Here is a 22,274-nt window from a genome sequence, read left to right as displayed (position 1 = left end):
ACGTGTCACCGTGAGTGGACGCCCCCAGCCTGAGTTCCTGGTCCACTCCTGTGCCTTTGTGGGGTGTCTGCACAGAGTATGCTCCCCTTTTCCTGACTTATCTAAGGCTTATGCCTTCAGGGGAGCATAGGGGTAATTTTCTCAAGTTGCCTTAAAAAAGAGTTTGACTTTGATTTTGAATGGTGCAGCATCCACTGGAGAAAGATTAGAGAAAGTGACATCCAGGTAGTGTCAGTCTTTGCCTTCAAATACTTTGTGGCCTTCAGTAGAGTTTTTTAGTTTTCTTCATAAAGGTTTTTCCACTGTTCGTAAAATCAAATTTGTTCCTAGGTATCGTGCCCTCCTGGGGTGGCCAGCTGTTGTGGTGAGAGCCCAGCTGCATTTCTCATCAGCCCTCTCCCGCACCTGACCTGCGGGTCCCCCGTCCCCCTCTCCCCCACCTGACCTGCTGGTCCCCCGTCCCCCTCTCCCCAACCTGGCCCGCGGGTCCCCCGTCCCCCCTCTCCCCGACCTGGCCTGCAGGTTCTCGATCTCGATGCTCTTCTCTCGCTCCATCTTGCACAGGAGCTCCTTCTGCTTGCGTGTCTCCTCCAGGACCATCTCGCAGGCTCTCAGCTCCTGCTCCTTGAGCTGCTCCTCCAGGGCATTGGCTCTGAAAGGCAGAGGGGGAGGGGAGAAACCGTCCTGAGATGCTGAGCCCAGAGCTGGAGAGAGCGGCCCTGCCCAGAGGGGGGACAGGAAGGCACTGAGACGTCCCCCAATGGCCCACAGCTCTAGTCAAGGGCAGTTCTGAAGCAGGACATGTATCCCCCCAAACACCCTTCACCTCACAGAGGGTGACTGGCCTTCAGACCACGGCACAGTCTTGACGGCAAGGACAGTCCCCATCATTCCCAGGGGGAATTACCCCCATCCTGGCCTGCACCCACAGTTGCCTCCTGCTCGCTGGGTGTGGGCAGGAGACCCTCCCGGGCACAAGCCTACCAGGTGCCTGGCCCCAGGGCACCTTGCACTGATACTGATACCAGGCTGGAGACATGGTGTACAGACCCACCCCACCCAGGTCAGCCATGGCAGACTCGAAGGCAGGTATAGCAAGAACATGGGGACAGAAGGAAGGTACACATGGGGACCCTGACCCTGGCCTCTTCCCAGACCACCACTCCCAAGTGCAGGAGACAGGAACGGACCAAACCACAGAGAAGGGCTCTGGGCCCTGCCTGCGGACGGCCGGAGCCCATGCCTCCAAGCTGCCCGTCCACACAGGGTTTCTCATCTGCTTTTTGGTGCTTCGCACCCAAGCGTGAACAGACAGCCAAAGACCACCAGACATCACAGGAAAGCTCTTAATACAAAGTGGCCAAAGCAAACAGAAAAAACGACCTGAAGGAGACACACATCATGTGGGAAACACCACAGAAGCCCTGTAACTATCACCCTCAGAGGCCTGAGACACCATGTCCACGAAACAGGAGCAGCTGTCGCAGAAGGAATGGGTAACAGAAGTAACTCTTAGCCATTAAAACTACGACACGACAAAATTTTAAATTCAATAGAATAACTGAAGGAGAAAACCAAAGATTATTACACAGAAAAAAAGAATAATGAGAAAGTTAGAGAATAAGGAAGTAAAGAAAATGAGAAGGAAGGTCCATAAGGTCTGATATCTGATTAACAGAAGTTCCGACAGACAAGAAAATGGAAGAAACTCTGAGAGACACGTTTTCCAGATTTAAAGGCTGGAAACCACGTGCCCTCAGCACAGGAAACAACAAGAGACCCTCACAGCGTTGGGAGAGAACAGGACCCCACAGAGCAGTGAGCCCAGCGGTGCCAGGGCCTTGGTCACAGACGGGACAGACGGCAGCGGAGCCGGCTTCCAGGGACCCAGCTCCCAGCGGGATCCCAGACTCAGCCACACTATCGATGGTGGGGGTGGAGGGGGGACACGACACAACCCCGTTTTCAGACACGTGAGGCCTTAGGAAGCCTGGCTCCTATGCTGCGAGTAAGGCATCTGCTCAGAAAGCGAGTAAGCAAAGAAGAAATGCAGGATCTGGAGAATAAGAAACCAGATGTGGAGAAAGCAGGTGGAACTCCTAGGATGGAAGGAAAGGAGAGCAGTGCGGCGGGTCAGTGCGGCTGGGAAACGCCAAGCAGCAGCGGCAGGAGTGTGTGCTTGAGGGGAACTTAGGCAAACACTGGCAGAAACGGCCCCAGGAAGTGGATATGACAGGCCCTGGGGCTGGGTGGCCGGGCAGGGCACAGAGTGTGGACTTTCCACCACAAACGTGGATAACTGATAAGTGCCCATTGGATGAGATGAACCTCCAGTCAGCTGGAGAAAGGAGTCTGGTGGCCCATCCAGATCTCCCTGGACAAGGACAGGGAGGGAGTAAGGAACGTCCTGCAGACGCAGCACTGGAGCCCCAGCCCTCGCATAAGCAGGGCCGACCCCACCTCTCTGGCTCTGCAGCAGGAAAGCAGGGCAGGAAAGCAGGTGGCCCCCGAGCTAGGGTCTCGACCACACAGGAGAACGTGCTTCTGCTGCTCTGTTATAGCAGTGGGCGAGGCGCCCAGGACAGCATGGCACATCCCGGTTCCCAGCCTCCAAGAGCAGGAGGACAGGTCATGAAGGCCCATCTCGCCCAGGAGAAGCCACAACAGGAGGCCAGCGTCCCCCAGAGCCTCGGGGCCCGTGTCCAGCGCTGGTACAAGTGCTCGGAGGGTGAAGAGCCTGGGGCTGCAGAGGGTTTGGCAGGGCCAGGCTTCGCCCAGAACACATGCCGTGCTCCCAGCCTCTGGACCTCTTGAAAGGGGTCTGTGACCCCAAGGCTCTGGCTGCACACAGGCCAAGTCCCTTGTCCTCTGCAGGAGAAGTGCTGCAAACTGGGGTGAGGTACACAGCGTGACCAGCTTCCCAACACCGAAAACCACACCACGTGCTGTGAAAAGTCTGCAAAACAGGAGATGGGGAAGCACCTGCTCCCTCCTTACACCGACTTCCACACGGCTGTTATTTCTAACTCAGAGCTCGCGGCTCCCACGTGGGGCTCGGTCGCACTGCTACGCCCCATGAGGACCCCATGCTTCAAGGGTGGGTCAAGTACCCGAGCACAGGGAGCTCTGGAGGCACTGGCCCCACCCCAGAGCCCCGACTTGCTGCCTTGGTTTCCTTGTCCAGGAGATGCGGAGATGAAGCAAACCTGCGTGGGGTGGGGGGCGCACCTTTGGTCAGGACAGGTCTTGGAAGCTGGGCACACGCCAGACACCCCCAGACGGGAATCCCAGCCGGGCAGTCTGCAGGCCGGGTGTTGGCCCCGGCTTCTCCTGAGAGGTCCCTCCCTCACCCTTTCCTCTGGGGAGAGCCCTCAGCAGGAGCCTTGCTCACCCCACACCATCCAGCAGCTGAATGGAGGGTGGTGCTCAGAGAACCTGAAGGGAGGAGAACGACCAGGGGGCGGATCACATCCCACAGGCACTAAGAGGCCTGCGCTCACCTGTGCACCAGCTGGAGGTTCTCCTGCCTCAGCCGGCTGTGCTGCTCCCCGTTGGCAGCTGTGTCCTTTTCCAGCTCCGACACTCGCTTCTCCAGGAAGACAACCTGGGGAGCAAGATGGTGGCTTGAGAATCAAGGGGGTGGGAGAGTGTGTGCCCCACGCAGACTGTCCTGGAGGCCATGCCCACCAGGCTGGAGACGCCCTGTGAACGAGGCAGCGCAGCCCTATGGGCACCAGTGAGGACGGGGGAGCACGTGGTGCCCTCGACCCTCAAAGGCAAAGGAGCTGAGGGGCCGCAGGCAGGGCCACTGCTCCGCCAGACACAGCCCACAGAGGCGGCTCACACTGGGGACTCGAGTGACAGAAAGGCCCGGGGTTTGGAGCCAGACACGCTCACCAGGCGGTGGTGGGAGGCATGACGGCCAGACCGGAGAGCTGGGGAGGGCTCTGCAGAGCTGAGATGCTGGAGGTGCTGAAGAGGTCCAGGAGGCGGGGGGCAGGGTGAGGTGGGCGAGGGGGACAGAAGGAGGTGGGAGAGAAGGTGGGGGGGGGTGTCTGTGGCCACCCTGCCCCTGCACTTCCTGGAGCTGGTCCTGGAGCCCCAGGGCCTTGGCCACAGGGAGGCTGCCCTGCCCCAGCAACCTCTCAGGAGTGGCCGATTCCACCGTCCTGGCTCTAGGATCACTGCAGGCTGCGGGCCCTCCCGCCTCCCTGGCCGGCACCTCTCCGTGGACAACGTGACACCTCTCCTGTTCACCCCGCAGCTGCCAACCCGAGGAAACCCGCCAGAGATCATCAGGGCTGGTGGACGGCGCAGCCCTGCCGGCGCCATCACCACCTCCCACTGTGCCCTCTGCGCACCTCACTCAACACACCCACTGGGGGCCTGCGCCTGAGGCCGCTGAGTTGTCCACACGTGGCCCTCCGGCCCTGCCATCCATCCAGGGCCTACCTTGTCAGCAATGTCCTCTTCCATGCCCTCCACAGGGTCTGGGGGAGGGTCCTGCAGGGCCTCCATGGTCAGGGCCCCTGACTGATGCAGGTGCCTGGGGAGAATAAACGACAGCCCTGTCCAGAGAAGGTCCTTCAGCAGAGCAAGGAGAGCAAAGAAGAGGGACAACCTCGCGGCCAGGCCTGTACACATGAACACCCCCAGGCTGGTCTGGAAAGCAGAACCCAGCAGTAGGCGGCCAGGTCTCCACCGAAGGGGACTCCGGGCAGGACACCACTACCGAGGGCTGGGTGAACAGGCCATAGTCTGTGGAGCCCAACGGGCCCGGCCTTCTTCCCTACCAGCTACTGGGCCAAGATACTTTGAACTTGGGCAATAAAACAGGACGTCACTCCTCTCAGTGATATGAAATAATCTCATCTTCCCCGAGCCGTGAAATATTAATTCAAGGTCATGACCTGTGGGCACACCGTGACTTCCACGTCCTCTCCATCTCTGACTTCCAGGCACACCTCCTGGGGCAGCCATGGCAAGACACACTCGGGGCCTCTGGGGGCCGACCGTGAAAAGGGCACAAGCCCTTGGCTCTGACACATGCGGGAGGAGCCTCAGCACTGTGTGACCCTGAGGAAGCTAGGCACCCTCCCTATGCTACAGAATGGGGATCTGCAGGCTGTCACATAACTAAGGACACAGCACAGAGCCAGTTCAATAAAACACTGTTAAAAAGTACACTCTCAGGACTTCCCTGGTGGTCCAGTGGTTAGGACTCTGTGCTTCCATTGCAGCAGGCCCGGGTTCGTTCCCAGGTTGGGGAAATAAGATCCCGCATGCCGTGCCACATGGCCAAAAAAAAAAAAAAAAAAGTACAGTCTCTTTACCAAACATATGAAGTTCTATTTCCTTTTCAGCACTGACTGAGCTTGCGCATTCCTTACATTTCTTTTCCAGAAACATTCTCAGGGGAACAAAAAGGAAGGACATCTTTATCCCTGTAGACCACAATCCCCAACTGTGCCCTGGGGGGTACGTATCCGGGCATTTCTGTGGATTTCACTCAATTCCCCGAGGGCGCTGAATCCCAAGGGCCAGGGGAGGACAGGCCATCAAGTTGCCATCTAATCACTCCTCTTAACATCCATGACCTTGACCTAAACATGAGCTCCTGACGCCACTCCTGGGGCAGGAAGCTGCCCACCCCAGACCCAGAGACCACCCTGAGGAGGGTCCAAAGCCTGGGGGCTGACACCCGATCCTGATCTCAGACCAGGGGTTCAGGCATTTTCCAAGGGCTGAATCTGGGGTTAGGGTGTGTGGCCACAGCATGTAGCCACCTTAGGGTAAAGCCAAGGTTCCTCCCATGGTGGGTGGGGAGCTTGTTTATTTAAGCCCATCCTGGCTCAGGAGACCTACCAGGGGAAGGGGGGGGATGCCTAATCCACCCCAAAGGGAGTCAGGTCAAGCCTGGCCGGTGGACGGGACTGCACCCTAAATGTCACCCGACCCCAGACCTGCTGTCGCCCTGTGAGGTCCCCAGGCACACCGATCCCAGAGCCATCTGCACCCAGGCGAGCACACAGCCAGGTCAGAGGCCTGGGCTGAAACGATGCCACAAGAGTGAAATGACAGCAAGCATTTTGAGTTTCCTTGGAAGGCTGGTGGCAGTTCTAAGGGCAGAAGAGCAGCAGATTCAAAGTGCACGTGTGTGTGTGTGTGTGTGTGTGTGTGTGTGTGTGTGCACCGACTGCAGACGATGCCTGTTTGTAAACAACAAACACCTGCAGGCTGGCCTTTTTTATACCAAAGGGTATCTACAAAGGAAGATGAATTCTCAGAGCAGCAGCCACAGAGGCCAAAAGCCGAGGAGCCGGGCCCTGGTGGCTCCAGGTCCGTCCACGTGCCTGGTGTGGGAGCTGGGAGGGCAAGTCAGCTTCCTTAGTCTCACCAGCTGCAGGCTGTTTGGGTAAAAGGTGGAGCGAGAAGGGAATGCTGAAACTATGATCAAAGCATGGTCTGGAATTACTAGGACGCTCCCAAGACCCAGGTGATGGAGAGAGCAAGTGAGGAGGGTGGACCTTTGGATTCACCTCTGCTTCCCCTGGACCCTCAGCCCTTAACATGATAGGAAAAGAAAAACAAGTGTTTTACATTCTCAGGGACAGAAGCAGAAGGGTAGACAGGGCCAGAGATGAGATGTCCAGGGCGCTGGACGCTGGAGGAGAGCCCAGGCGGCTGGCACCTGAGGGGCAGCAAGGGAGGAGCTCAGATGGGGGAGGGGCGGCCCCCACCAGGCACCCAACTCAGGACTGTAGGCCTCCAAACGGGCTGCACCACAGCCTATGAACTACCTGAAGGTCGGCAGCCAGGCAGGACCCCACTCAGAGGGAGACCTCTAGCAAGAGAGACAGAGCTCAGAGAAGGGTGGGGGAGCCAGAGCAGAGAGGCCGCCTTCAGGGGCTCCGGGGGCAGGGGCTCCGGGGGTAGGAGCTCCAGGACCAGGAGGTGGGGTGGAGGGCTCTGCGGATTGGATCGCGCTCCAGAGAGGCCCGCAGAGCTCAGGGCAGGCACTTCCAGACTGGAACCACGCCTCTCACTCCACCCAGCGTAATTAACGGTGGAAAGGACGCACAAGATTCGTCCTGAAATGTCTGAGCTTCAGGGACAGGGAGAACACCTTTAAAAGCTTCCAGAAGGGAAAAGCAGTCACAAAGAAAAACCAGCAAGCACTAGACTGTCCTGCAGCAGCACCAGGACTAGAGGATAATGAGCAACGCCTACAAAATGGCTAAACGGAAACCACTTCTGATCTAGAATTCCACCCCAAGCCAAACCACAGGAGTAAAATGCCCAACAAGGGCTCGAAAATTTATTTCCTGGGCACGTCTTTTCTCAAGAAGCTACCAGAAGACGTGCTAGATAGAAAATGGAGATTAAAAAAAGGAAGAAGGGGCTCAGGGGGCGAGATGATCCAACACCTGAAACAGACACCAGGACCCGGCATCAGGGAGACATGCGGGGCTGCAGCCGTGCAGCCCACACAGCATGGGCGGAGAGGGTTAGGGCTCTGGGGTAACCATCCAGGCAGCAGCAGGGCCAGGCAGTGGAGGCAGAAGACGACGCAAATAAAAACATAAAGGCAATCACTGCTTCCAGGAGAAGAACAACTCATCTTAGAAAGGAAATCCAGTAACACATCACATGGCTTCCTGTGAAGAATGCTGGCATCTTACAAGCCTAGAGCAGGCCTGGCAGGAGGGGTGAACGCATGTGCTGTTACCTCTCACTGCAGGAAGCCAGTGGGCAGCTCCCAAAACTGAAAAATGAAGAAGTGGTCACCAACGCTTGTTCTTTAGGAGCTCCTCCACCTCCTCCTCACCTTGGGGAGCCAGCAGGGGTGGAAAGGACACAGCCCTTGAAGGAGGTGGACCCAGACCTGGGCTGTGGCATCAGGGCCCCGCTGACCCTCCCCACCAGGTTAGCCTACAGCCCTCACATGGGAAAGACTCAACTGAACAGGAGGAAGGACAAAAGTTTCCACCACGGACCCCCAGCCACAAACACAGGTCCAAATCTACTGCTTTGGAAATTCTTTTTACAACCCGTCCCCTCAAACTATTTTCAATCCCAAACCATGAGAAGTACTTTCAGAAGTTTTTAAAAAAATACCTTGAAAATAGTATTTTCTAAACAAGTTTTTAAAGCACTGTGACCAGTGACACATTTCAGAAGAGCACCTCAGTGGGCACCCAGGGTTCCTACCTTGCCACCTTCTTGCTGGAGAGCCGCTTCGATGGACTGCAGAAATCAAAACAAACAGGAAAACGGTGTCAGAGAACAGACAGGGAGGATGGAGAGGAAGCAGGAAACTCAGGCGAAAGAGATATGGGGCGGGGGCGCGTCCGCAGGCATGCAGCACCCGCTCCCGAGGCCAGCTCCATGCACAGAAAGGCTCGCTCAGCAAAACATTCAGGGGCACGGGGACAATCTCAGGGGCCTGTCACCTAGTCCCAGCCCTCAAGGAAGTTTCAGATGGTGTCACAACCGGGCCTCGGTTCAGGGGCTGGCCCCAGCGCCTGGACCCACAGGTGGCCATGCTGGGTTCGAGCCATCGGCCAACGGCACGTCCCAAGTGATTTTGGAGCCACACTGCCCTCCAAAGGCTCGGCCGTCAGAGGCTCCACACAAGGCGTGACACGGACCCGTGTGTACAGGAAAGCTCTGTTGTCGGTTTTAACTCTGGCACTGACATTTCAACCTCTACCAGCCCAGCTGCGCAGAGACTCGCAAAGCTTTCCTGCCGCCGTTTCAGGACAGGAAAGTCAGCCCCATGTCGCCTGCCTGACGTGATCACCTGCAGTGGCAAAAGGGCCAAGCTTACCATACCCCTCGTTTGCTTCCCAATTTAACTGCTAAACTATTAGCTTCAACCTATGAGAACAAGAATAGCGTCATGGCCAGACAGACACACACCCATCAGTTACTGTGACCCCCTCAGGCTGGGGCAAGAAACCCTGTCTGGGGAGACACGCTGTTCCCATCACCAGCAACTGTACCCATTACCAATGCACTGCCTCTCCGCTCTGGGCTCGTCCTGCCTACCAGCTCCTGGCCCCTGTGATGCTGTGTCGGCAGAGGGTGCTGGACAGGGACCCAGGAAAGGGCCTGCTTCCAGGTGCCCCTGCTGCCTGGGCAGCACCAGGGTTTGAACTTGGGCCCTGATCCCCACACTCCCGAATCCCACCTGGGCGGCTGCACCTGACATCTCCCAGGCAGTTCCGTGGTGGAAGTCCCTCTGGTGAGACCCCTCCCAGCGAACAGCTTTCCTGGCAGCCAGAGGGCAGACTTCTGCAAGTTTTAGAAGGTGCGGCTACGCCCTCTGCAGCCGGTGGCGTGAGCCGCTGCTCCTCCCTCACAGCTGCTGCCCCGTCTCCTCCTGAGCCCTCCTCCCAGCCAATGCCACGTTACTCCAATCCCCAGTTACAATGGTCACTCTCTATTCAACTTTCCTATTCAAGTTACTGTGTGGTCCCCTCTTCTGACTGGGCCCTGACTGATGCTGTACATTTTAACACAAGTCTAATTTCATCCTGAAGCAACAGGAATGGACAGACCACTGTCCAATGTACTGTCCCCCTTCAGGGGCTGGCATCACTTGCACCTCTGGGTAAAGCAGACTTCTCAGTTTCTACAAAATGAACCGTTTTACAGAGGCTCCCAGGTATGTGGAAAATATGTATGTTCTGAGGTTCAATGGGTAGAAATTATATCAGACGTCAAAGCTGCTGTCTGAATATGGTTTGGACTAAATCACCTTTCACCAACCACAAAGCATGACCAAATACGTTTATTTTGAGGCAATTCCATGGAAACCAATGGGTAAGATTCACATCTCCTTAAGTGAGTGTGTAGGGGAAAGTTCCTGACTGATTATAACGAGGGTTCTGATGGCATATTAGCCCCCTTGTTAGTGCCTGTCTTAGGGAACAGGTGGCTGAAACTGGATGTAAGACCCCCTGGACTTGCTGGCTGGACTCGGCCACGTCCCAGTCTGTTCTCTGCCCCACAAAGCCTAGCAGAGGCGACTGTGGCCACCCTGGGGCAGGTCCTCAATGTGGGAAAAGATCACTTCCACATCAAGTACCTTTGGAGGGTGAGAGCTGAGATACGGGGAAGGCAGGTCCCTGCTCGGGAAGGACAAATGACCATCCCCGCCAGGCTGAGCAGCCATCCTGGAGCGCTGAGCACTGGGCTGAACACGAGGGGTAAAGGGAGGCTGGCGGGTCTCTGGAATCCCTGGTCTCCCTAGAAGCTCCTCAAAGAGCACCTCCAGTTCTCCTCAGCGCTGCTGGCACCCCCAGCTCCCCTCTGAAGCTGCCGATCGGCCCTATCCCTCACCTGACCAGGTGCTGGCTGGACCCCGGCCCAAGCTGTGAGCTACACAAGTGCAGGAGGAAGGGCTGAACCAGCACCAGGACACTACTGGCTGTCGGTCGCAGGGCCCACCAGGCAGACTGAGCGGCCGAGGCCAAGCCCCAAGGGCAGACGGCAGGCCCAGGAGGAAGCGTACATGCCAAAACCATTAGGATGGTTCACCTTCCATGCAACTCCCACCAGTCCAAGGCCCCTGCCTCCAGGAAGTTGCATGGGAGCCCACAGCACTGGTCGGCACGTCCCACCCCTTCCTTGCTGCCCGCACGAGAGCGCCTGGCAGTCCCTCACTCCCTCCGCTGGGCTGGGGCTGTGGGGTGCGCCGCACGAGGGCCCATCTCTCCTCCACACAACAAGCTAATCAGCAATCTGCCTAACGGATACGTCAGCATGTGCAAACCACCCAAAATGTTTCCTGCAGCTGGAGCCTGTGAGGCTGTGAGGAGCCAGGTGCCTCCTCCTGGGACTCTGACTAGGGGTGGGTACAGGGGGCGGAGAGGGAACCAGGAGATGAGGAGAGGGAGAGGCGAAGAGCAGCAGGCATGCTGGGCCCAGCGGCCCGTTCCGGGGACAGAGCAGCCAGTGACCCTGCCGCTGACGGAGGCTGCACAGCCTCCCAGAGACCAGCTCAGGGCAGGGCTCACCCCAATTCAAACTGACGCCCCTGAAAGCTGCTCACAAGTCTGCACTGAAGACCTACTCTCACTTTAGATTTCCCAGTGCTACTTCTTGTGACTCTCAACTTCAAACATCTTTCAGTAAAACGGAGAAAGCACATCTTTCTAAAAGCAGACTTTCTCCCACATGCTGGCTGTCTTCAGGCAGGGCAGAGGCAGGGGACTGGACCGTGGCATGCACACAGGGCACCAGACCAGGAACAGCACATGCAGGGCAGGGGCCGAAGAGTCTGCTGTCCGCACGTCTGCCTGGCCTCTGGAGGAAGCCCCCGGAGTGGGCCAGGCATAGGGAGTGGCACCTGGGCCAGGGCAGTGGGGGCGGCTGCGGGCAGGCGGAGTCTGCCTCCCCCGGGACAGAGAGCAGGCCAGGCACCGCATAGGTTACCTATTCTTTTCAAGATCGTTCAGGCGAGCAGAAAGATCTTCAAGGCGGTTGATTTGTTTGTGGCACTGGCTACAGTAAAACTCAAAAGCCTCATCTGTGAGGATGCTGTGCAGCTTGGCGGCAAGCGGGTCAGCGCTGGAGGGACGAGAGGTGTGGCTTCAGGAGAGAGCAAGGATCGGGTGGCTTGACAGGGTGAGCTGTCAGGCGGATGCCGCGGAGGCCTCTGTCACCCTCAGCACCACCTCCGGGACCTGCAACACCCGGCGCAGCGGCTGGGGGCACCTTCCTGGTCAGGCTCTCAGAAGACACAGGCGCAGCCCCGCGGCTCGTTGTAAAAGAAGAACCCTGCTTTGCCAAGAAGTAAATGACTGGACACACTACATCCTCCTTTGTCAGAAACCCATCAGCGCGAGAGCAACGCACACGGCCAGGGGGCGTCTTACTTTCTGTTCTGTAACCCTGTCAGTAACTGTCTAAGAACCACCAGAACCAAGAACTATGGGTGGATGACTTTCGTTAAAAACTCATAATTCCGTCAGCCGCGCCACGACCTAATCTCAGTGGGCTTTCAGGGCAGTGGTAACGGCAGCCACGTCTTGTGGGCATTAGGACCCCAGGCTACAGAAAAGTTAAAGTGAGACATCAATCGTAGCGCAGAAGTAACCCTGCGGACAAGGGATAAGGGATGGACACACGGAACAAATGGAGAGATCACCAAAATGGGGAGACACACGCCCCGCGGGGCCACAGCCTGGCCCTCGGGGCAGCACCACTTGGAGCACGTCAGGCAGCCCTGCTGGCTTGGCCCCCGCCCAGGCCCTTGGCCTCTGCTGTTGGCACAGCTGGAGAATTTCCAGAACTGGGGGCAGAAGGGAGAGGTGACTAACATGTGCAGGCTGTCCAACCAGGCCAGGGTCTCCCCGAGGGGCCGGCACATTCCCTGACCTGGATACAAGGGTGGGTGCTTTCTCCCAGGGCCTCCTGCAGCCCGAAGAGGCAGGAGAGCTGGGCAGGAGCCAGCTCCACGAGCGAAGGTCCTGCCCTTTAGATGCCACAGTTGAGTTTATTCAAAGCCAGAATCTTCCAGAGAGTTTGGGGATGTCAGGTGATTATAAGAAAATGAATCCGAAGAGCCATTTGTGATGTTAAACCTCCCTCAGAGGCCAGTCGAAGGGCACAAACTTTCAGCAAGAGGAATAAGGTCCGAGGACACCACAGATGATAACACCGTGCAATCAGACCTTGGAGATACTGCGGGGTCACCTGCAGCCCGTCGTAATAAAGTGAGTGGTGCAATAAAGTGAGTTATGCGAAGTTTTTGGTTTCCAGTGCATGTAAAAGTGACGTTTACACTGTACCGTAGTCCAATAAGTGTGTAAAAGTATCACATCTAAAAAAACAACGTAGGGAATTCCCTGGTGGTTAGGACTCTGCGCTTCCACTGCAGGGGACACGAGTTCGCCCTATGGTCGGGGAACTAAGATCCCGCAAGCCACACAACACAGCCAAAAAATTAAAATATTAAAAATTGAAAAAGAAAAGAAAAAACCCATGTGCATGCATATCTTAACTAAAAAATACTTTATTCCTAAAAAATGCTCACCAGCATCTAGGCCTTCAGGGAGCTGTAATCCTTTTTTTTTCCTAAGTAGAAGGCTGCTCCCTGTTGGGGAGAGGAGCTCCTTCTATTTTTTTTTTAAATTTATTTATTTATTTTTGGCTGCATTGGGTCTTTGTTGCTGTGCGTGGGCTTTCTCTAGTTGTGGTGGCTTCTCTTGTTGCAGAGCACGGGCTCTAGGCACACAGGCTTCAGCAGTTGTGGCTCGTGGGCTCTAGAGCGCAGGCTCAGTAGTTGTGGCACACGGGCTTAGTTGCTCCGCGGCATGTGGGATCTTCCCGGACCAGGGCTTGAACCCGTGTCCCCTGCACTGGCAGGTGGATTCTTAACCACTGTGCCACCAGGGAAGCCCTGTAATCCTTTTGCAACAGTCACATCAAGGATTGCTGATCACAGATTCCCACAACAAACAATTATAATGAGAGTCTGAAATATTGTTAGAATTACCATAATGTGACACAGAGACACGGTGCAAGCAATGGCTTTGGAAAAATGATGCAGGGCTTCCACAGGCCTTCAGTGAGTAAAAAACACAAAGGGAAGTGACGGACGAGGTCCACCTGCACAGCAAGACTGAGATTGCTGAGCAGGGTTTCAACACTCACACACACACACTCTCTCACACACTCACTCTCACACACACACACACTCACACACTCTCTCTCACACACACAGCCTCCCTCAAGCTCAATGCAAACCACAATGTGATCCACAAACAGCACTGTGAAACCCGTAAAGCCGAGTTTCCCAACCCCAGCTCTGTGCCCTGGGACTCGGCTGAGGCCGCATAAACGGGGAGTGACTGGGACCATAACCGATGAGAGGAACCACAGCCAACTGTTATCCCGATAGAAATCTTAAAGTTTTGACTGTGGCATTGTTCAATTATATTACAGTGAATAAAACAAGTTCTCTGTGAACCAAAAGGAGACCCTCCCCCTTAACAGAACGTGAAGAGACAGGGCCCTGGTGCAGGGCTCTTACCTGGGGGTGAGGAAGATGGGGTCTCTGCAGCCGTGCTCCCCGTTGCAGAGGGTCTCTGGGGACAGCTCCGCCTCACTGCCCTCACCATAGTCCTCGAAATGTTCCTCGCCTCCTATCACCGTGACGACCGACTGGCTGTGCAGGTGGGACCTGCAGAGGCAAACGAGTGTCAGCTGCCGACATGGGCTGCGGGCACCCCCAGAGCCGCGGGCGTGACCTGAGCCTCCAGCAGAAACGTGCAGTGACCACACGTGTGAGTTCGTGTCCTAACAGCCGCGCTAGGGAAGGTAAATGCACAGGTGAAACTGACTTTAACAATGTACTTCACTTGGCCCAACATACCCAAAATCATCACTTCCAAAACAAGATCTTTATATTATCTATGTCCTTGTGTCATAATAAGCTTTCGAATCTGGTGTTTGCTGCAACCCGGGCACACGGCAGGTGCTCCCTGCCCCGGGGCCGGGCCACCACCTCACCACAGACCCCCCCACCCCCCGAGATCCTGTGAGCAGGCGCAGGAGCTGCCCCCTCAGAGGGGCAGGCCTGGTAGTCAGGAGGGGCCAGTCTCTGTCCGCTGCCCAGACCCACAGTCGCACGACACGCAGCGCAAGCTCCCCGAGGCACCTGACCCCAATGGTCTCGGGACGTCCGACTGCTCTCTGAAGAGCGTGTCCGAGTCTGACTGCCTCCCGCCTGCTACCAGCCCTCACCTTCTCACACAGAGACAGGAAGAAATGATTCCTTCCGACAGACACCATTTCACACTAAGCTACTTTCTGTTTCTGTAGATGAGCTGCTTCGTGGATCCACGTGCCCAGACCCCGGGAGAGGAAGCTGCCCCCGAAGTGAGAGGGAGCATGCACAGCCTCCATGGGCCGGACGTGGACGCCCGTGGGCGGCGAGGAGCCCAGCGCCTGTCCTCATGTCAGAGGGGATGTGCACTTGGTGCTGGGGACCCGGGGCAGACCACGCAGCCGTCACGCACCGCATCGACAGAAAACGGGTGACTTTAGATTATAATCGGCAACCTCGTGGCAATTCAAGATTTTCTCATTTGACACCAACGTGACTTCAACGAATCCTGAGGGCAAGTCACTGCTTAAGCAGCAAAACAGCCCAGAGCCTAGAAACTTCCAGAGAAAAACTAAGACCTCATAATGGTTTCCCAGATTTGACACTTCAACTTCGATTACTTGACCCAAATTGAATTTAAAGAACTTAGGGACTTCCCTGGTCGTGCAGTGGTTAAGATTCCACGCTCCCAATACGGGGGGCCCAGGTTCAATCCCTGGTCAGGAAACTAGATCCCACATGCATGCCGCAACTAAGAGTCCACATGCCACAACTAAGGACCCCACGAGCCACAACTAAGGAGCCCGCAAGCCACAACTAAGATCCAGTGCAACCAAATAAATATTTAAAGAAATTTAAAAGAACTTACCTATTACCTTAAAAAATACTGATCAGGGGCTTCCCTGGTGGCACAGTGGTTAAGAATACTCCTGCCAATGCAGGGGACATGGGTTCGAGCCCTGGTCCGGGAAGATCCCACGTGCCACGGAGCAACTAAGCCCATGCGCCACAACTACTGAGCCTGCACTCTAGAGCCTTTGAGCCACAGCTACTGAAGCCCGTGCGCCTAGGGCCCGTGCTCTGTGACAAGAGAAGCCACCGTGATGAGAAGCCTGCGCACCGCAACGAAGAGTAGCCCCCGCTCACCACAACTAGAGAAAGCCCGCACGCAGCAACGAAGACCCAATGCAGCCAATAAATAAATAAATAAATTCTTTAAAAAAAAAAAAAAAGAAGTACTGATCAGGAAGCTACAGCAAACGTGGCAACCCCAGCCCCACGTATTCTACCCTCACACCTCCCTCCTTGGTCACTGCAAGCCACTCTGGGCTCCCATCTCCACACGCTGGGCTTGGCCCCTGGTGGCCCTGGAAGGTGTTCCTCCAGTCCCAACAGAGCCCAATGGCCGAACGCACACGCACGACGCCCCCTTCCCTACCAGACGGTCACCCCACACCGCAGCAATCAAGGAAAGACCCCAATAAATGGAGCAATAAACTATGTTCAAAGACTGGGAGACCCATAGGGACAAGATGTTGGTTCTGCCCAAATAATCTACAGATCCAGCAAAATCCCAACCCAAATCCCAGCAGGTACTTTTTTCCAGAGACTAACAAGCTGAATCTATATAAAATCCACATGGAAATGTGAAGGCCAAAGGTGCCAACGCAGCCTTGTAGAGCGAGGCTGGAGGGTGCACATGGCCGAACGGCAGGACCAGCGGGCGACAAGCCTGGAGCAGAAGGACTGAGCGATGCTGACCTGCACAGGGCACACAGGGCCAAGCAGGGCGTCCGGCACAGCCCATGCACTCGGCCACCTTGTGGGGCAATGAGGAAGGAGGGAGCTTCAAAACCGAGCCTGAGCCAATGGACATCTATACAGGAAAAATGACCCCTGCCTCACACCATGCACAAAAACTCCCTTACGGGGAGATGAAAGATCTGAAAACAAAGGCAAAACAATAAAGCTGTTAAAGAAAAGCAGAAGTAAACATCACAGTGATGTGGAGTAAGCAGAGACCTCTGAAGCAGAACACAGACGTGCCAACCACAAAAGACAAACAGATACACTGGACTATAGTAGAATTTAAAACGTCTGTTCTCAGACACCCCAGGGAAGTGAGAAGATGACCTGCAGAGGGGGAAAAAGATGCCTGCAACACACCCGGGACAAAGGAGTCCCCTGAGACAGAGGAAGAGCTCCCACAATTGAAGACAGAGGAAAAGACGGCCCACGGGACCCGGGGAGGCCAGATCCACCCACCGCCTGTATCTGCAGAGGCAGCCAACGCAGAGCTGAGAAGCAGTGCTGGGACCATCGGGCCACGAGCCTGTTTACTATCTGGCCTTTACGGAAGAGCTTTCAGAGTCCTGCAATCAACAAAGGGGCGAAAGCCTGGAACAGGCACTGCACAGGAGAGGGTCTCCACATGGGCAGCCAGTGCAAGAAAGGCACTGCCCCCGTCAGGCACCTGGGAAACCCAAGTGAGGACCACCTGCTCTGCGCGCCCTCAGACAACAGGCGTGAAGAAGCGGAGGATGCCAGGCACTGCGAGAATGGAGAGCAGCTGGAACCCGCAGGCGGCTGGCAGGCAGGGAGCTACCAAACCCCACCTGTAAGTGTCTGACCTGCAGTAACCCCTACAGAGGAGCCTGTGCCCCAGGTGCGCCCTACGCCACCGAGGAACAAACCCGGCCACCAAAAGACGTCAGGCAGCAGCTTTATTCATGAAACCCAAACTGTGAGCAAACCCAATGCCCCAATGCCCACTGACAGGAAATTAAGAAGCTGTGGGCTTCTTAAAGGAACACTCAATAATAACCAGAATAAACCACTCACAACGGTGCACACAGACACGGATAAACCTCACAGCCACAATACCAAGTGGGAGAAGCCAGGTGGAGAAAGGATACACACTGTGTGATGACCCTTGAGTGAGGAACAAACCAGGAGCCAGGGTACCAGGGAAGGAGCTGGGATGGGGGGCGGCGGGAGGGCTGGCGCTTGGGATAGGCATGCCATCTTCAATTAGGGAGGAAAAACACAAGCTCTGCAGGGGCCAAACAAGAAACAAAACGAAATAAAATAAGCAAAATTCCAGTTTCAAGGCCTCCTGGGGAGCCCAGGGCAGAACCGCCAGCCGTCACCTGGGCCCACATGGGCCACCTGGCACCTGGCCTCTCTGATCCGGCCCTTCCCCCTCACTGTCCTCAAACGCATGGAGTCAGGGTGCCATAAAGATGAAGACGTTTGAAATGTATCTCACCCTGGGTCATAAGAATTGTGATGACAAAATCCAAAAGACCAAGCAAATGTTTTCTCCTAGGATTCCTATCTGTACAGAGGAGCACCTTCTGACGGAGGCTGCACGGTCAGCTGGGCGCAGGCTCTTCCCAGGACCACAGCCCTCCACAGGCTCACACTCCCCTCTGGATCACCTGACATGAACCCCACCATGAACCCATCTGCCATCAGCCCTGGGCCATGTAGATAGGAACAGACCTGCCCGGGAGCAGGAGCAGGGCGCCGTGGCCGGGCTCCTCCGTGGCGTCCAGGCATTCGGGGGGCACCAGGGTGCCTGTGTCCTCATCCGTGAAGGTCTCACACTCACTGTAGGTGCTCTCGGAGCCCATGTATGCGCTGTCTGTCACCTCGTTGGCCTAGGAGAGAGAGCCAAGAGTCAGTCCCGGGGCCCGGGAAAGGACCCCGTGGAGGGGGAGCTTGCACGTGGGAGATGTTCCTCCTGTACTTCTAAGCAGAAACAGTAGGTTACAAAACACTTCGGTATTTTCAAAAATGAAAAATAGGCACATGTTCAAGAGCAGAAAAAAATGACTGGAGGGATTTTTAAACTTAGTTATAGAAATATGCCTAAAATGGACACAAAGTATCCCAACATCACAGGATACATGCCAGAACAGCCCGTTTTGTGGCTTTCCAGCACTGGAATGAATTCTACCCCAGGAACTAATGTTCAATAGTGTAAGACTATGCCTTTTAAAAAGTCCCCATCAATATCTGCTCTGTATGTGCAACCTATTGCTTTGAAATTCAATTACGTGGTCTAACCTCAAAATACGAATTCATCAATTATTTGACCAATTATGTTTTCTGGTTAAATGTCTACTTTCCCGGACTTCCCTGGTGGCGCAGTGGTTAAGAATCCGCCTGCCAATGCAAGGGACGCGGGTTCGATCCCTGGTCCGGGAAGATCCCACATGCCACAGAGCAGCTAAGCCCATGTGCCACAACTACTGAGCCTGCGTTCTAGAGCCCATGGGCCACAGCAACTGAGGCCACATGCCACAACTACTGAAGCCCGTGTGCCTAGAGCCCTCCTGTGCTCTGCAACAAAGAGAAGCCACCTCAATGAAAAGCCCGCACACTGCAACGAGGAGTATAGCCCCTGCTCTCTGCAAGTAGAGAAAGCCCGCATGCAGCAACAAAGACCCAACACAGCCAAAAATAAACTAATTAATTAATTTTAAAAAGGTCTACTTTCCCACTAAACACATCTTTGTTTTTTTACTCTTGTGGACCCAGTACCGAGCACAGGGCTGGGCGTACAGCAGACAGTAGATATTTGTGGATTGTCCAAATGAACTTAAAACTGAAGAACCATTAAACAGGCCATTTTCAATGTACAATCTCAGCTTTAACTGAAGTGCAACTTCATTGGTTAGGAGAAGTAGCCATCCTTTCATGCTCGAAAGAGTCTGAGGTTAACAATTTGCAAACAAGTAAGAATTCAGAGAAGCAACTGGAGACAGTGCACTTTGTCCTCGGGCTCTGGTGTCACACGATGGGGGGGGGGCGGGCTAGAGGGTCCCTGACGGCTGTCTCCGCACCTGCGCCCGATGGAGACCCAGGGCCCATCCTCGGTCTGCCGTCCAGCAGCCGTGTGTTCCCAGCCCGGGCTCTCGAGCATCCGAGCTGTGCTGCCTCATTTGTAGATCAGGGGCTGCAATGCTGATCTCAAGAGGTCGTAACCACTCAAGACTTAGAGATCACACAGGCGGGTACGAGAACAGAGCCTGAAAGCCGGGGGCTCACGTGTCATAGGTGGTGCAACCTCTGCCTCCTGCACATAGGACAGAATGAAGCAGGGAAGGCACCCGAGGTACCTACTGCACGCATTCCATGCCGCTCCTTATTTCCAAGGGAAAACCTGATATTCCTTGGAATCTCAGGCAACTAAGTCATTCACAAAGAGCGTTCATTTCAAAATCTGAAATCAGGAAATCCCTTCAAGAGGCCTCCACTCTCCTTCTCCTCACCACCAAGCAGGTGGCTCTGGGCTCAGCCTGCAGGTAGGGACACTGTCCGAGCCAGGCAGGCTCCACCATGTGCGAGGCTGGGCCCGCTGCTCCTGGGCTGAGGGACAGTTGCCCGGAGCCCTCCCCTCCCCTCTGTTCGCCCTCGACCCGGAAGCAGGCGGGTCTTGGACTTGGACTGGGGGCCTCAGAGATGGCTTCCTGTAGGGGACAGAACGTGAACCTTGAGGTCAGCGTTTAGACAGCCAACCACCACCACTTCCAGCAGAGGCTCCTCTGGCCAGTGTGGCCCCAGGTCCTCGCAGGCAGCGGGGTGCGCAGAAGCGCCGGCCAGCTCGGTGCCGGGGGAGGCCCAGAGCTCAGGCCTGTTGACCTCACCCGCAGTCATGCTGCTGAGGCCGGGCTGCAGCCGGAACCCTCCCTGGGGCCTGGAGGACGGTTCAGGGTGGAAGTAATTCCTCACAATGCAAGACGAAGCAGATGCCATGCAAACCCGACTGCGCCCACACCTCGCAAGCAGACATGCTCACCTTCCATCTTCATTCCTAAAGCAAGCCCGGCCCCGGAGCACACAGAGCAGCCCCAGGGGCAGGAGGCCCAGAGGCTCCAAGAGGACCCCAGGGCAAGGCCCAGGGAGGGCCAAGGGGACCGGGAGGACGGGGCCAGCTCGTTTCACAGACACTACCCACCTGCTCACCCCCTGAAGTCCAGGCTGTCCTGAATAAATTTCAGCAAGCCAGATAGTTTTCTAGGGCAGGCGGGTGAACACCTGCCTTTTAAGAGGGCAGAAAACTGTCTGTGAGCGTGGTCCACTGGAGGAACACCGAGGGCTCAGAGAGGCACCCCAGCAGCCCCCATGTGCCGCCAGACAGGACCTCGCTTTGCCAGCCCACCGTCTATGCCGCCAGCTTAAAAATGATTACAAATTACACGTTAGGATAAGCTCATGTGGAAATCAAAGTGCACATTAGAAAGCTTGGCTGTGTTTCCTCACCGGTTAACAAACGCTGGGCCAGCGGGTGGGCAAGGAAGCCCACGCTCACGGCCATCAGTGAGGGGCTCGAGGGCGCCCAGGCCTGCCTGGGGCCCTCGCTGTCTGGTCATGGTTCCTCCAAGGGGAACAAGCTGCCGGGCAGACCGTGGCCGGTGTGCAGCCTCCTCTTACCCTTAGATGCCAGCCTGGCCAGGGCCCGGCTCCTCACACCAGCTCCAGGAAGGGCGCGCTCGTGGAGACAGCCTTTCCATGGAATTGGAGCGCTGGGGACTCTGTCCAGACCGGTCATCAGCTTCCAGCGGCCTTCTATTTGCTCATCGTGCTGAGGTTCTGCAAAACCTGTGTGTCCACCTGAAGGTACATCACTGTCTCGGAAGGAGTTTAACCCACTCCCAGATATGCTCCATTAAACCTGCTGCTCTAGCTGGCAAGGGGGGCAAAGTTCAGGAAGTGCTTGCTGGGTTTTTCACAGTCAGATCTCCAAACAGAGTGGCTTTTGTTCTTGATTTTCTAACCTTTCTGATAAGAGTCTGAACAAAAGACCTATTTCTCCATCATCTTATTAAGGCCAAGAGTTGGAGGAGAAGGGAGGGCCAGAGAAGGCACAGCAGAGACCATGCTTATCGTTCCGCTGGCGCCTGCTCTCTGCGACTTTCCCATCGCCCCTCTAGAAGTTCTGACACGCGCTCGTCCCCATGGGCAGCAGGTCCTCTGCCAGTCCACCCTCCACCTCGCTCAGACTCTCGGACCCGGAACCTTCTTCTCATTCCCAGAACGTCAGCGACAACCCTCATTCACCGCCCCGCCCTTCCCCCTTCTCAGAATCACCACTTTCTCCTGGGGAATTCCCTGGATGTCCAGTAGTTAGGACTACGTGCTTTCACTGCCGAGGGCCCAGGTTCAATCCCTAGTCAGGGAACTAAGATCCCACAAGCCATGTGTTGAGCCCAAAAAAATTTTTTAAAAATGATAAAAATAAAAACTTTCTCCTAGGAGCTCTCCTACAAGCTGGGGCCAAAGGGATGCTCAGTCAAACACCGGAAGTCACGGGTCCCCCAAAGCGTCCCCAGCAGGAAAGGACTCGGGAGCAGCAGTCCACCAAGTGCTACTGCATAGTGCACCCTGACCAGCACCGCTGTGTGCCCAGCCAGAAAATGTTCAACGAAAGGCTTATTTATCTCTGAAGATCGCCAGCAGAGGGTCTCCAGATGTGGTATTGGATATAATACACGTAATCTTCACTCATATTGTTATGGTACTTATTAGGATTACATGATTCAAAACATTTTTAAAAAACAGCTTTTTACAAGTTTCTAAGCACCTAATTCCACTCCCCTCAAAATTACAACTAAAAATCTTGAAAAGGGGGCTTCCCTGGTGGTAC

The 22,274-nt window shown here is 55.6% G+C and overlaps 1 protein-coding gene across 4 annotated transcripts in view; it reads right to left on the bottom strand.

The window, feature by feature from the left end:
- Window positions 1–22,274, bottom strand: part of RAB11FIP3 (RAB11 family interacting protein 3) — an 81,008-nt gene that overhangs the window by 6,000 nt on the left and 52,734 nt on the right. For 2 of the 4 annotated variants that reach the window (XM_079945967.1, XM_079945968.1), the window contains exons 4-10: window positions 18,125–18,282; window positions 14,045–14,194; window positions 11,443–11,577; window positions 8,212–8,247; window positions 4,453–4,546; window positions 3,501–3,604; window positions 512–652 (exon numbers count right to left, since the gene is read on the bottom strand). In XM_079945967.1, coding sequence (XP_079802093.1) covers window positions 512–652; window positions 3,501–3,604; window positions 4,453–4,546; window positions 8,212–8,247; window positions 11,443–11,577; window positions 14,045–14,194; window positions 18,125–18,282 — 818 coding nt within the window. The remainder of the gene's footprint in view (window positions 1–511; window positions 653–3,500; window positions 3,605–4,452; window positions 4,547–8,211; window positions 8,248–11,442; window positions 11,578–14,044; window positions 14,195–18,124; window positions 18,283–22,274) is intronic. The other 2 variants (XM_079945969.1, XM_079945970.1) reach the window with 1 other exon arrangement.

The sequence above is a fragment of the Stenella coeruleoalba genome (genome assembly GCF_951394435.1).
Source record: "Stenella coeruleoalba genome assembly, chromosome: 15".
Lineage (NCBI taxonomy): Eukaryota > Metazoa > Chordata > Mammalia > Artiodactyla > Delphinidae > Stenella > Stenella coeruleoalba.
This window is presented reverse-complemented; position numbering and strand designations above follow the sequence as displayed.